Source organism: Caloenas nicobarica, chromosome 10 (assembly GCF_036013445.1).
Source record: "Caloenas nicobarica isolate bCalNic1 chromosome 10, bCalNic1.hap1, whole genome shotgun sequence".
Lineage (NCBI taxonomy): Eukaryota > Metazoa > Chordata > Aves > Columbiformes > Columbidae > Caloenas > Caloenas nicobarica.
In genome coordinates this window covers 20,093,042-20,106,790 of record NC_088254.1, presented here as the reverse complement: position 1 = coordinate 20,106,790, position 13,749 = coordinate 20,093,042, and the positions used below count along the sequence as shown (strand labels likewise).

General features: G+C 42.9%; 1 protein-coding gene across 2 annotated transcripts in view; it reads left to right on the top strand.

Moving 5' to 3' along the window:
- ADAMTS17 (ADAM metallopeptidase with thrombospondin type 1 motif 17) overlaps window positions 1-13,749 on the top strand; it is a 183,542-nt gene that overhangs the window by 126,193 nt on the left and 43,600 nt on the right. For both annotated transcript variants that reach the window (XM_065641941.1, XM_065641942.1), the window contains 2 exons: window positions 5,345-5,425; window positions 11,703-11,860. In XM_065641941.1, the coding sequence (XP_065498013.1) occupies window positions 5,345-5,425; window positions 11,703-11,860 (239 nt within the window). The remainder of the gene's footprint in view (window positions 1-5,344; window positions 5,426-11,702; window positions 11,861-13,749) is intronic.

Here is a 13,749-nt window from a genome sequence, read left to right as displayed (position 1 = left end):
TTTCCCTTTTAGAAAACTTATTTACATGAAAGACAGCCAAATTTTCATTAATCAAATAAAAAGAACCAGGCTTATTTCTTTTTTTTTTCCAACCTTAGTGTCACAGCTGACGTTCTCCCACCCTGGTGGGCCATGATGGTGGAATATTCAGCTTGCCTCACAGGAGGTCCAGCAGTTCAGATCTTGCCACCTGTGACCCAGGGTGATCCAGCTGTAAATGGATTCCATTTCTCTTTTGGGGAGCAGGTCAAAAGCCTTTATTTGTGATGCTAAATATCACATACACTTGTGTGCAGCTGGCTGTCTTCAGTAGGCCAACTGAGTGCACTGTGTAGACTGAGGTTTCCTTTTGACTGGCAGCATGCCCTGTACCTGTTTTGAAAAATTATTTTGAAGAAATCAAACACAGACTTGTTCTGAAGTCCATCTTTGTCTCCCTGCCACTGTACAGGGGGCGTAGAAATCAAGGACACCTCTTTGGATCGTATCTGTTGGGTGGCTGATTTATCACTGACTTCTTCTGTCCAGACTCCAAGGCTGTGCCTGTAAAGCTCAGAGACCTGCATTGAGAATGAGACCTACATCTGTCTCACTTGACTTTTTTCTCAGCCATATCAAGATTTTCATTGCCACCCTTCGCTTGTGATCCAAAAGAAGGACCACAGATATTTAGATTTTTTTTAATGGCAGAACATAATAAGGTGAGATATGCCAGTTGTTGTAACTACCATTTTGGGAAATGAAGAATGTATCATTGTTAGAATTTTTTCTTTTTGAGATGGTGAAAAAGCAGACTTTTTATTGTGTACATTACTTATCCAGCACATATTTAAAAAAAAAAAGAAAGGATATTTGAACAGCAGTGCTGTAGTGCTGGCTAGGAGCATCTTTAGCCAATACAAGAAACTCTTTGGTCAATGGGGCGTACATCTAAATTATGAGAAAACAGAGCCCTAGGGCTAACTCTGGGGTGTCTTGTAAGGGTTTAAGGAGAACATGCAAGCTAGAAATCCCACCAACGAACTTCACAGCAATAGTGGGAGGCTTTGAAATATATCCATGGCTTCCCAGTGAAATTATCTTCTTCCAAATGAGCTATCCCATGGCTGGAAGTGGACAAGTACTGATGGAGGAATTACTCTCAAGTGAGTATCATCACAACTATTCAGAAGATAGACATGTGGTTACCACTGGACATATGTCCACTCCGCTGCAACAACAAGCACTCAGCAAAAGGTGCAAGGTGGGAAGGGTCATGGAAGCTGGTGCTTAACCCTAAAATATTAAGTAATCTGTGGTGGCCATGACTAGCAGGTAGGCAGAGCAGTCTGATTTTCTCGGCTTCTACACCAAGATCTTTGTTCAAAGCACTTTTGGGAAGTTTGATAATGAGATGAGTACAGTTGACTTTCTCACACCTAATTTTCATGTGTGTACAGGGATAAGATATGAAGGTATAGTGCCCAGAGATCGGTACTTTCAGCCATGGGATAATTTTTCCTTTACCTTGGAGTCCATCCTTCATTGCAGTGTGAACCAGGAGAAGAGTTTTGTAGTAGATCAGTGACATTCTGGAGTTCACGCTAAACTTTCTGTTCTTTCTGGGAATAATAACAATGGCTAACAATGGATTTTCCTGTGTTGAGCTGCTTTCCTCCTGCAAATCTCTCCAGCATTTAAATGAAGATACAGTAGCCACTGTTCACAAATTAATCTCCTTGATGACAAAGCCACCTCTTTGTTCTGGTGTCTCTCCTAATACGAGTTACACCATATAATTTGTATCTAGGATTTGCTTCAATCATGGTCTTACATTCCTGAGACGCTGATGTAATGCAGATTACCCAGAAAGATTGGTGTGTGCCAAAGTAACTGTTCCCAAGGTGGAGTATACTACATACAGCAGTATAAATTATCAAATAATGAAGTTCTCCTGTTGTACTTTCAAAGCTTCAGCTTAACAGGCTGATTTATGGGTGAAATTACTAGAAATATTGCCCGATAGTTGCCAAATCTCATCAGTCTTTAACCAGTTCCTCATTTAAAGCAGAACTTTAAGCCCAACCTTGTAAACCCCTGCATTGCAGACAATTATCCTAAGACCTGACAGATCTCTGAGAGTCCTTGACTCAGGGCCAACTCTGAGACTTTTTTTTGGTTTTACTGGCTGACACTTGATAATCTTTCTGGCAATCTGCAGTTACAGTTTGCTTAAGAAAATGTGCCTGGAAAAAACCGGAGGTGTTTTCTGGTGCAGTTATCTCCAAGATCTCCTGGCAATGTCTAGAATATTCTGTGACCAGAAGCCTCACTTTAGCTCTAAGGACCAGGCTGGAGCGGTGGTAGCGATCTGAGTTTTTACCTGTGGCAAATTTGCATGGGTGTTAAATAGTCTGTTTGCAATAGGATTTGACCACTAACTCACACAATATTGCTGGAAATAACGAATGAGAGTGTCAAGATGCTCCCAGTGGGACATGCCCAAGAATTCTCTGAAAGGACAGGTCAGATCTGTACAACCACAAAGTGGTTTGCAGTTCACTAATAGAAGAGCAAGGTTGGGTTTGTGCCACGCAATCTCGGTGAGTTAGCACAGTGTGTTTCTTCTTATTCAGGAGCTGTGAATACAACCCCCCAAAGCCATCAGTCAAGATTAGAAATTACATGAGGAGAAAGATCTGGTATAAAACCAAACTAAACAGTCTCCAGAGCTAATATGCTATTAATAGCTTACACTCCACTGTTTACCATTGTAAAAAGTAACATAAAAGTCAACTTTTCCACGTGGTGTTTCTCTCATGGCACAGTGATGAAACGAGGGTGTATTTATGGCCCTACCTGACCCTCCAGCGCAGCTCCACGGCTCGCTCACCTCCAGAGTGCTGGGACACCCTCCTGGCTGCTGCTGGCCCAGGGGACGGATCCAGAGTTCACTGAAGTTAGTGACCGGCTTTCCACTAAATTCAGTGTCACTTGGTATCCAACCTCTCCATGACTTAGCTCTGGGCATTTGTATCTGGCATGCAATTTAAAAAATAAACACGTAAATAGTCCCCCAGTAGGTAGATTAAATTACCTGAGCCTTGGGCATGTTCCAAACTGGCTTCCTAACAGGGGTGTTCAGGTGTGTCATAGGGCCTGTTCCCCCGTGACAGACTGTCACTAATCACATCTTTGCTGTGGGCTCATCTCTGGTGGTAACTGTCGGTCGGGTTTATATGCAGATGCATGGGGTGCGGCGAGGATGTTTGATTTCTGAAACACTCTGTTTTGACAGTAATTTGGTATCTCAGCTGATGAAAAATCAACTCCTGGCAATGTCTAGAATAAAACCCAAGATCTGTTTGCTTTGATTTCATAACAGATTTCAGTATTGCCTTCAAAAAATTGACCCTGGAAGGAATGATTTTTCCCAGTGAAACCCATGCTGTAACAGCCGATGGGAGAGCCGCTGCTCTGGCTTCTGCACGCAGACACGGTTTGCAGCTCTGCTCTCCCTCTTTCTGTTTTTCCTGCAAAATATGACTATTTCTGAGATATCCTGAGTAAGCGAGAAGTAAGTGGAGGGGCAAGTGCAAAAAGAACTGAGCTGAAAGATCAAATGGAAAGTGCAATTCAGATACAATGACCAGGGAAAGAGAGAGTGTGTCTAGCGCCGATCAGCCTTCCACCCAATGCTCCTCATGAAAGCCAAGAGCTCAAGCCCTGTTCATAGCACAGCAAAGGGGCCGGGCACTCTGCTGGTTCAGACAGGTAGAAATGAATCCACAACCTGAGACCCAAAATCTCCATCTGTCTCACTCCATGTCGCAGTGGTAATAGAATCACTTAGTCCTGAGATACAGGAGGCTGTCAGCATCCTCCTTTAACCCCCTCCCTGTATCAGGGTAGCAGAAGCACCATCATTCAGCCTCACTTATCCCTGAAATCGCTCCCCTCCAAACATTGCTGGATGCTGGAGGAGTCACTGTTCCTTGCACCAGCACTTCCCCAACCCATTGCTCTATACTACCACTGATTTCCAGAAGGGCAGGGCTGACCCAGAACAGTTTCACACAGCCCTTCAAAGCAAAAAAAAAGGAATGAGGGAACATAGGGAACATACAGGATAAGGTACTTAACATCTGAAAGAAAGGGGAGAGCAATAACTTAAAAGAGGTGACAAGTTATACGCTGCAAACTAAACTGGGTGGCCAATTAGAAGGAATCAAATCATGGTTGTGATGAGATTAGTGTCATTTACAGGGGCCCGATTCAGAGTCCAATGAAGCCAGTGGAAAACCTCTGCCTGGTTCCCAGACCTTTGAAATGGCCCCTAATGTTCCTCAGTTTTATATATAAAGACACTACTTTCACCCCATGGAATAATTCTGTAATTCCACATGGCTCCATGGTGGGGGAAAATAGGCTACATTTCCTTGTGTCTCCTAATTATTCTTACTGTTATTCTGTTAGTTAAAGGTGGTATCACTGTGTTGTATTGCTTGTTGTGGAAGGAAGAATGAAAAGGACAAGAGAGTTTCAGGAAGATAAAATCAAGAGAATTCTATAAAAATATGAGGGGGCGCTGTAAAAACCTCCCTACCGTGTCAGGTGCGCAGATGATCTAATTTGACATGTACATCTGCTGGCAGCCATTAGAGGAGAATGATGGTCAGCCCCTGAGAAACCTTCAGCTCTGTTGTTACATTAAATCTGAGCTGTGAAATTCTGTTTAGCAGCTCGATGCAAGGAGACTGTTAACCTTTATATCCTCCAGCATTCTTGTATAAAGCTGAAATGTAAATGAAAACTTTTTTTTTTCCCCTGAGTTGTCCCGCTAATTCCTGCTATTTTGCTTTAGCATCGCCAAAATGTTTTGTGGAAGTGAATCCTTTCTAATACTAATCACAGCCTTGAGTAGGGTTTTTTTTGGAAGGGGAAAGCAGGAGCATCTATTTGGAAACTTCATTTCAAATCACAGACGTCTGTTCGGTTCTGTGCAGTGTTGCTCCTGACAGTGACACTTTCCATCAGCTCGGTCCCCATGCGTCCCTGTCAGTACCTCAGGAGAGCCAGGGTGATTCAAAGGGAGCAAATCTAATTAGGCCCAGCACAAACCTTAAGTCACAATTAAGCAACACACGTGCATTCCTCTCCCTCTTCTCAGGCTGAAATGTTAGTCACAGGCGTGCGTGTCATAGCAGTGAAACTTGGCTGCCAACACAGGGATCTCATTTGAAGTGTTTCCCACCTGTTCCCCAACCTGAGCAGGAGTTGATTTTTTCATGGTGAGATGCTGAACGATTGATGCCTCTGGCTGCCTGTGGCTCATTCTCATCCCTCTGCCCTTCTCTTGCCACAGGTTACATCGAAGCAGCTGTGATCCCTGCAGGTGCCCGGCGGATCAGAGTGGTTGAGGATAAACCTGCTCACAGTTTTCTAGGTAAAAATACAAAGGAAAAAAAATGTTTTGGTTCAAAACTCAGCTCTGTTTTCTGTTAAAATGACCCTTCTCTGAATGACCTGTAAGATGATGGATTTGTTGTTGTCAGAAGGAGACTATTGATTTCATTCTTGTTTCCGTCTCTCTCTGCTTTTCTGGCTTGGTTTCATGACGTTTGCTTGATGTGATAGTATGTGACACTTACAAGCCCTGTGCAACCTGAAGGGACCAGAGAATACTTTTATATAGACAGAGGAGTCATGGAGCAGAACTTGGCAATGGGTTGAACTGAGCTGCCAGGAGCACACAGCACTTTAGGAGGGAGTGGGAAAAAGTGCATTTAGAGAAAGAAATGACAGAAACACCGATAGGAAGGCACCCAGCTTACATTGAAGCAGAAGCAGGACAGGGCAGCTGATATCCCTTGATAACCTGACCATGGTGTTGTCTGTGCCATTCCTGCAGCAATAGGATTGCACTTGATGCTGTACCCAAGCCCCGTTGCTGCATTCTGACGTGGGATAGCTGCAGCCTCTAGTCACCTCTATTTTCTCAGGCCAAACAATGTGTTCAATCTTCTCTCATCTCTACTTCTGCATTCCTTTTGAGCAGAAGAGACTTTTTCGCTGTTGCAAACAAAGTTTTGGGCAGGGGTGATGGGTCAGATTTGTATGTGAGGTGGTTGTAGGGCAGAGCCTGTCAACAAATTTCTTGTCCAGTTACTAATTACTTAGATCAGGGATGTCAAACTCATTTTCAGTGGGGGCCACGTCAGCCTTGCGGTTGCCTTCAAAGGGCCGAATGTAATTCTAGGACTGTGTAAATGTAACTACTCCTACATTTAAACAGTCCTAAAATTACATTCGGCCTTTTGAAGGCAACCACAAGACTGATGTGGCCCCCAGTGAAAATGGGTTTGATACCCCTGGCTTAGACTAAAGGTTGGAAGGGCGTTTGTAAAATGCAACCAGTGTTCTACAATATACATCTGCCAGTCTGGCCTTCTGCCTCTTCTCTCCAATGGTAGGGATGTTTCTTTTCATGTTGGTACTGTGTAGTTGATGAAGGGCTCTATCTCCCATCTTCTTCTAGAGAGACCAAGTCGTAGAAATTTTCATGCGCCGTTGCCCCGAATCACACAGGAAGCCAGTGGCAGAGCAGGGAGTTGAAGGAAAAATGTCCAAGGCCCAAAAGAACACCCAGAACATTGAAACATCTTTTGCACACTCAGAGCTACATGGCCATGCGTAAATGGGGAAATCCTTCTGTCCCTCTAAAGTTCTTTATGCTGTGGAGCTATGTGTGGGAAAACAAAAGGATAAGAGAAAATCCCAAACTTCCTCCTTTGTTCACTCACCTTTTGAAGCTTATAGGTCCCTGCATTGTCAAACTTAAGTGCTGTTGATGAGCTCAGTAACACATGATTTTTGTCCTTCCCTATCAAACAATGTTTCGGCCATTCCACATGCTGATATTCTCATTGCAGTGGTTGGAACACATTTACATATTGATTGTGTCTTAGGATTTCAGGTGTAGTGCCACTGGTTTTGTGTCTTGAGATGCTACCAAAGCTGGCAGTATCACTGGGAAAGATGCTTTTGTTCTTTTTCATTCCAGATTCAGGGGATAGAAAGAGGGCAGCTCATGTCATTCAGCTGCCCTTAGGTCAAAAGCATTGGCATTTGTGCCACTTCTTGGTAGGAAGCACATATCACTGCTGCTTGTATTTCCACTAATGCTGCAGCCAGCTTGCTGGGAGAGGATTACGCCCACACGTAAGATGTTTGACATAGCAAAGTGCTGGTGGAACAATGAGAGCCAGTGTTTCCTTGGGTTTTGCAAATACTCTGCCTTCTGGAAGCCAGCCTTTTTGTTTGTCTTGGTGGGATTTGCACAGGGTATTTGTCAGGGCCTTGGATTTGGCAGATAGCTGCAGCACTGAGAGTCTTCCGTGGAGCTAGTGGCTGCCCTTCGCTGCAACCACATAACCTTGACTAAAGCGGCTATTTCCCCACTGGGTGGTGAAGATGAGGATTGTGTATCTTTGGGAGCAGGACTTGGCCCTGTGTGCATGACATAAATACAGATAAAAATTCTTCTGTGGTCCTTAGACCAAAAACTGAATCAAATAAGTGGTAATGTGGCTATTTGAAAGCTTCTGAATGCTTTCAGCTTTTTGGTTCGTGGTCAGGAGCCAGGAGAACCTCTCTAAGCTTTCCAGAGTTTTCTCTTTCAAGGAACACTGAACACAAAGAAAAGATGCCCCATGTCTTGCTAACCTAAGCTGAAGAACAGCAGCAGGAATGTCCCAATAGGACAAAATAGATGAGCAAGAAAACAAAATCCAATCACTCTGGTATACCTCACAATGCATTGCAAACCCAGTTCTCAGTATGGAAGGACTTTCTATTTCAAATACAGTGACAACGTGGAGTCCAGTCAGGTCCTATTTCCACTCAGAACCGGGTACAGCACTTTGGAAATGAGCCCAGTGTAATTTGGAATCATTATTCCATGTGCTGGGAGCGGTGCCTGAAGAATTTCCCTCCACCTACAGGCAACCCACGCTGACTGCCTTGGCTGGCTGCAACGCTGAAAAACCACCTTGAACAGGAAACGCCTCGGCAGTTTGTGTCCACAGGCTGGGAAGCAAGCTGGAGGGACCCAAGGTGGAAATAAAGATCTGAGTAGATGCCAGATTTAGAAATAGATTGGTCAGATCCTGTCTTCCAGCCAACAAGAAAAAAAAAAAAGTTATGGGTTGTTGCTGGAGTTCCTTTTTCTTTTGCTCTCCGACTGTACAACTTTGAGCCAGAAAAAGCTTAGAGATGTAAGGGTGGATTCTTGCTGCTGCCTAAATGTGCCCACAGTGGGGAGAAGGGCAAGAGCTGTGCTTCACTGCCCTGGTTGAGGCTTCGGGTCCCAGGAGAACTGCAGCTGGCTGTCCAAGGCAGAATAAATCCTGTGAGTGCTAGCTTAAATCTGCATGGCAAAAAGGGCTCACAACTGCTTTCCTGTTTGGGCTTTTCCACCACAGTCAGACAAGTTTTGTCAGAGAAAACTCTGTATGTCCTGGTCTCCTCAGCTTTTGCCACTGAGCTCTCAGGGAGGTTGGGCAAGTGCTCTTTGGTGCCTGCTTTGCTTATTCTCTAAAGAGCAGCAAAGATACCTGCTGTCTCGCGAAGTTCTTCCGTGATGCTCACATGAAAAGCACAGCATACAATAGGAGCAAAAGGCACTTTTCACCCCATTAAATTTAGAACTATCACCTCTGGGTAGGCAGAGCCAGGCCTGCAATCACTTTGTGTCACAAAAGCCATTGGAGAAAGAGCAGCACCTTGTGTCTAAGAGACACGGAGGTTTTATAGCTGCAGCGTTGATCCCTACTGATGGGGCTCTTGCGTGCAATGAAGACAAACAGTGACAAAAACACTGGCTAAAATACTTTGCTGAGTCTCCAGGGTAATTGCTGAAATCCTCAAGGATTCCTTTGGGAACAGGGCTGTTTCCAAACTCTCCATCTCCTCAGTCACTAAGGGAGCAGCGCCTGCAGCAACCAAAATCAAACCTTTCCCAGAAAAGAGGTCCACAAGATTAAGTGTTTTGTTTTCCATCAGCGAGCTATCTTCCTTTGATGATGAGCTGGAACCAAAGCATAGTTTAAGTCATTCAAGCTCTTATACACAGGTTTGAGCATGTGCCATGATATCTTTACTCGTCAGCCATACTGCATGGAGATAGTTTTATCTCATCCACAGCTTCGATTAGTCATGTTCACGGCTCCTCAAGGCCAGTGTCGTGGCTGCTTTGATCTGCCTGGAAGCCACTGGGCTTTGGCAGAGGAAAGCAATCCTGCTTCAGAATTCTGTCTGAAGTTCGCAGAAGGTACTTTTTAGATCAAGGAACAAAGCAGGGACAGAAGTAAGCCGCAAACAGAGTTATGTTGCAGTAGGATGCAAATCCCAGGACATCATCATACCCCTAGTCTATGTGCCAAAGAGAACTTTCCTCAGAAAAAACATTCCCCTGCACACATCCCACTCCTCCTGGGGAAACCAGACCTGGAGCTTCCCTTCACCCTGATTTTGGAGCCTCTAATGGGACCACGGGAGCTGTCTGGAAGGTCGTGTGCAGCAGGACAGAAGGTTGTTCCGCCTTTCTCCAGTACCTGCCCAGGATCCTCAGAAAGGCACGCAGAGGTGCAGAGCACATTGCAACCTCCACCTGCTCCAGACTTCCCCAGAGCTCAGACACTATGGATGGTGCATAGAGGTTCCTGACAAGATGAGCATGATCCTACAGCACCTGACCTTCTGCAGGTGTGTCCAGCTCAGGGTGGCTGTGGCAGGCTGCTCTTTGTCTGCTGACGGCTTTTATTTGTGGCCTGATTTCCATCAAACCCAGAGGTAGATAGTATCTCACCTGCTTCTGCCTTCTGAGAAGCAAAGAAGGCGTCAGGAAGTATCCTGACCGTAAGTTCTACTAATTTCTGATGCTGGAGCTGGTAAAAAAAAAAGCCTCTGGGCTAATTTAGAACAGCCTAAGGGCCACTCTAAATCGTGCCTGTAGCTGGTGCTTGCGGGTTGGAATGTTCTGTCCTCCAGGCCTGAGCACAAGGGAGTATAAAGCTGATCTGCCGAGTTCATATTCTGTCCACTTACCGGTCTCTGCTTTGTAACTTGGCTTCTCCTTACAACCGTGACAGCTGAATGTTAACTTGTTCAATGTTTGCATTATGGAGCACACACAAACTCAGGAAGCGTTTTATTTTGTGTTTTCACATGTGTATCAACACAGAGATTTGATTGATCATTTTCTCCAGGAAAGTTTATGAAAATACAGTTTCAAAAGTCGGTTCTATTTGGAAACTAAAAAAAAAAAATGCAGAGTTTTCTTGCTGCATTTGGAAGGAGAGTTTAGAGATAAATGATGTATGAATTTTTTGTTAATACTTGAAGATCAGAATAGGTTTCCCTGTGTACTATCTGAATGATAATCTTTGAACCCAACTGCTTCCAGACTGTAGTCAGTCTCAGGATGGACAGTCTACATAAAAATGTACAGGTCTTGCCTTGCAAACCAGACTTCAGTTTACAGCCATGGGTACTCTCATACTATTTCACCCCAAGTACCAGTTTTAATAACTGTAACTCTGCAAGTATGTAAGTGTTTTACCAGAAGTATCTTCAGCTCATTCTCTAACAGCTGCTCTGTGGTATTAGATTCTTACATCCTGTCTGCCAAGTTGGTTTATGTGTCCAAATTTATGGTACCATCTATTTCTATAAGATTAAAATCTAAATTGTTAGGTTTGAGAATAATCCTTCAAATGATCTAAGTGTTAATTTACAATATACCAGATACAGATATGTTCACTTTACATACATGCCCACATGTTTCCCATGTAACTTCTGGCAAAAAATACTGAGATTATTCCAGGACAAATTATGGCGCTAACTGATTGGTCTCTAATTATGCTCTCGGTTTACAACCTGCACTCTCCTCATTTTGGATAAAGTAAACAGGCTAGGAAGTTTTGCGCTTCTGCTTTGTGCTTCTTCCTTGTTAGCACAATGCTGTAGTATTTTAGTATTACTTTTAAATCCAAATTAAGTCTCTTTTCACTGAAGATCAAAGAAAAACATTTCAGCTGTGCAAGCTTTCCTTTGCAAAAGCGGAACTGTATGCATAGCAGAATTCAACAACAGCCATGAATATGTGTGGGTTTTAGACATACTCTTGACAGAGGTCAAACTGTGGAAGTGTGCTACCATTTCCTCCTAAATTAGTAGTACTTTTTCATGGACATTTGGTAGTTATCTTTCCTTCCTTTTACTTCCTTTGTAGCTCCTCCTGCATACCCTTTTTTTCTTCCCTTTACATTTTCTGGCAGTCGAATAGCACAGAGAATGCCTCGAAGTTTGGAAACTGGAGAGCCTTGCTTATTCTGAAAGCAGAACCTAGTAGCTTCGGGTAGTAAAGCCTTAGCAAGACCAGTTTATATGACATTATTTTTACTTAACAGCAATGTTAATATAATTACAAGTGCCTTCATCAACTGAAATGCAGTATATGCCCAAATTAGAAACATTATGACAAGTCAGCTATAATTATTCTGTAATTATACTTTTTTTTTTCTTTTACATTCATGTCCGTTACAAGGCTACTGCGTCTTGTACTTCAGGTGAGCTGATACAGAAGCTCAATATTCTATATTGTAATTACAATAATTACAAATTTGCTTACATTTCATTCCGTGGTGTTTGATTCATTCCAGCTTTAAAAGATTCCAGTAAGAGATCCATTAACAGCGACTGGAAAATTGAGCTTCCTGGTGAGTTTCAGATCGCAGGCACTACTGTCCGGTACGTGCGAAGGGGTCTGTGGGAGAAAATCTCTGCCAAAGGACCAACTAAAATACCACTGCACTTGATGGTAACTTTATATCCTTTGTTTGTGTTTCTTAAGTGATGCAACATCTAGGGTTTATATTCTAGCTGAAAGTTAATTTTTGATTGTTTGCTTCCTCACCAGAGTTTTTTAAAGGTATGCTGTAGTGCCTCTCTTTGCATTCTTCTACAGTGTTGCAAAGGCTGGAGAAACCCAGCTCCCTACTTAAAAATAAATGATGTTTTCATAGAATAGAGAATGATGCTTTATTCTGGGAGAACACGCATCATCCCAGTAGACTTGTGTCCAGTACAGGATAATCCTGTAATGTGTCGCACACAATGTGACAGGTCCATTCTAGAGGATGTAGGTTTTCAGGGGCCTTGTTCATTTCATGGACATACCTGCTCACACACCTGAAAGGATATTTGCGAAAATATCTTCTCAGCTTATGCCAGAACTTATTCCGTATTTAAACACACTGTTGCTCTAACAGAAGAGGTGCAGATTTGGCATGTACAGATGACACATGTGAATTTGACCCTCTATAGTGACTTAGTTACATACAGAAATATTTCTTGTTTTCTTTATCTTTTTTTTTTTCAATTTTATGTAATTTAAGGTGTTTTTGAAAGTTTTTCCTATTGTTCAACACAGTCCTTCTGCTAACCAGGCACGTAGTTTTATAAATAGGCATATGGCTGCTGTATGAGAACGTGCCTGACAAGAAGAACAGGATCATAGTCCCAGTCTTGTCACTAATGGGTGATGTGACTCATGAGCCAGTCCCTTAATGTTGGTGGTAACCTTAATGTTTCTCTCTGTAAAATAGCTGTAATAATGCCTGTGTCATACATGTGTTAGTAGTAGAAAGTCTGTAAAAAGCTTTACAGTTTCTATACCGAGGTTTGCATACAAACATAGAGTATTTTAACATATGCATTTTTTCCTGTAACTTTTTTATCCAATCACATTTTTCTGTGTGCTGTTTCTTTTCCTTATGACTTTTTGCCACGGAAGGCTATCTGTAAGTACTGCTAAAAATCAGGTGTCTCTCCCTTTCCTCACCTGAACTTTTTGGATTGCTGGTGTTCATTGTGCAACATTTCATGGCCCAGTTTGAAAACCTCAAAAATTTCTTGAACTTTTCGTACACATACAAAATAATCACAATACTCCACTTCGTCAGTGCTTTCTCTGTGCCAAAATATCGCCTTCCTGATTCAGCCGTGTAAGTCAAGGTCCGCCCACACAAGCGAGGTGTATACAGGAGCCTTCTTCATCATCAGAAAAATCATCTTTTGCTTGACTTTAGCCTTAAGATGAGTTTTCTCTCCTGAAACTAGGACCCTGGCAAAGTATCTTGTACTACCAAGGTCTTTCTAATGTCACGTAAGAAAAAGGAGTTGCACAGGTACTGTTTGTGAAGATGGTGTGCAGGATTCCTTTGCCAGCTCTTGGAACCTTCCAGGGTGTTACTTGGTTGAGTTGTACTGCAGTCAAATCTGGTACCAGCATTTTGCAGACTTCAGCATTAGGAGAGATTTGTTTTTAAAGAAATACTCATTTCCCCTTCCTTAAGGAGTAAGTAACTAACATAGGAAACTAGTGATTATGAGGTTCTCCATGAGTATCCTTTCCAGGTACAGACTGGTGTTTTCAGCAGATATGAGCGGAGGAAATTTTCCTTCTTCACCTTCCTCTCCAGAAATGATTAAAAAGGAGGAAAGTAAAAGTTACCAGACCGTTAAAAAAACATGTGGCTTAAAATCACCGCCAGTCATAAACAAAGCACACGTTAAGTCTTTTCTTCAAATCAGATATTAATCTTTTCCTTGATACAAGGTACTGGGTTTCATTCTTTCAACGCAAGAAAGGCAGGATGGTTACCAGTTACCTCTAAATAGAAAACTGTTGTTCAAACAGTGGTGAAA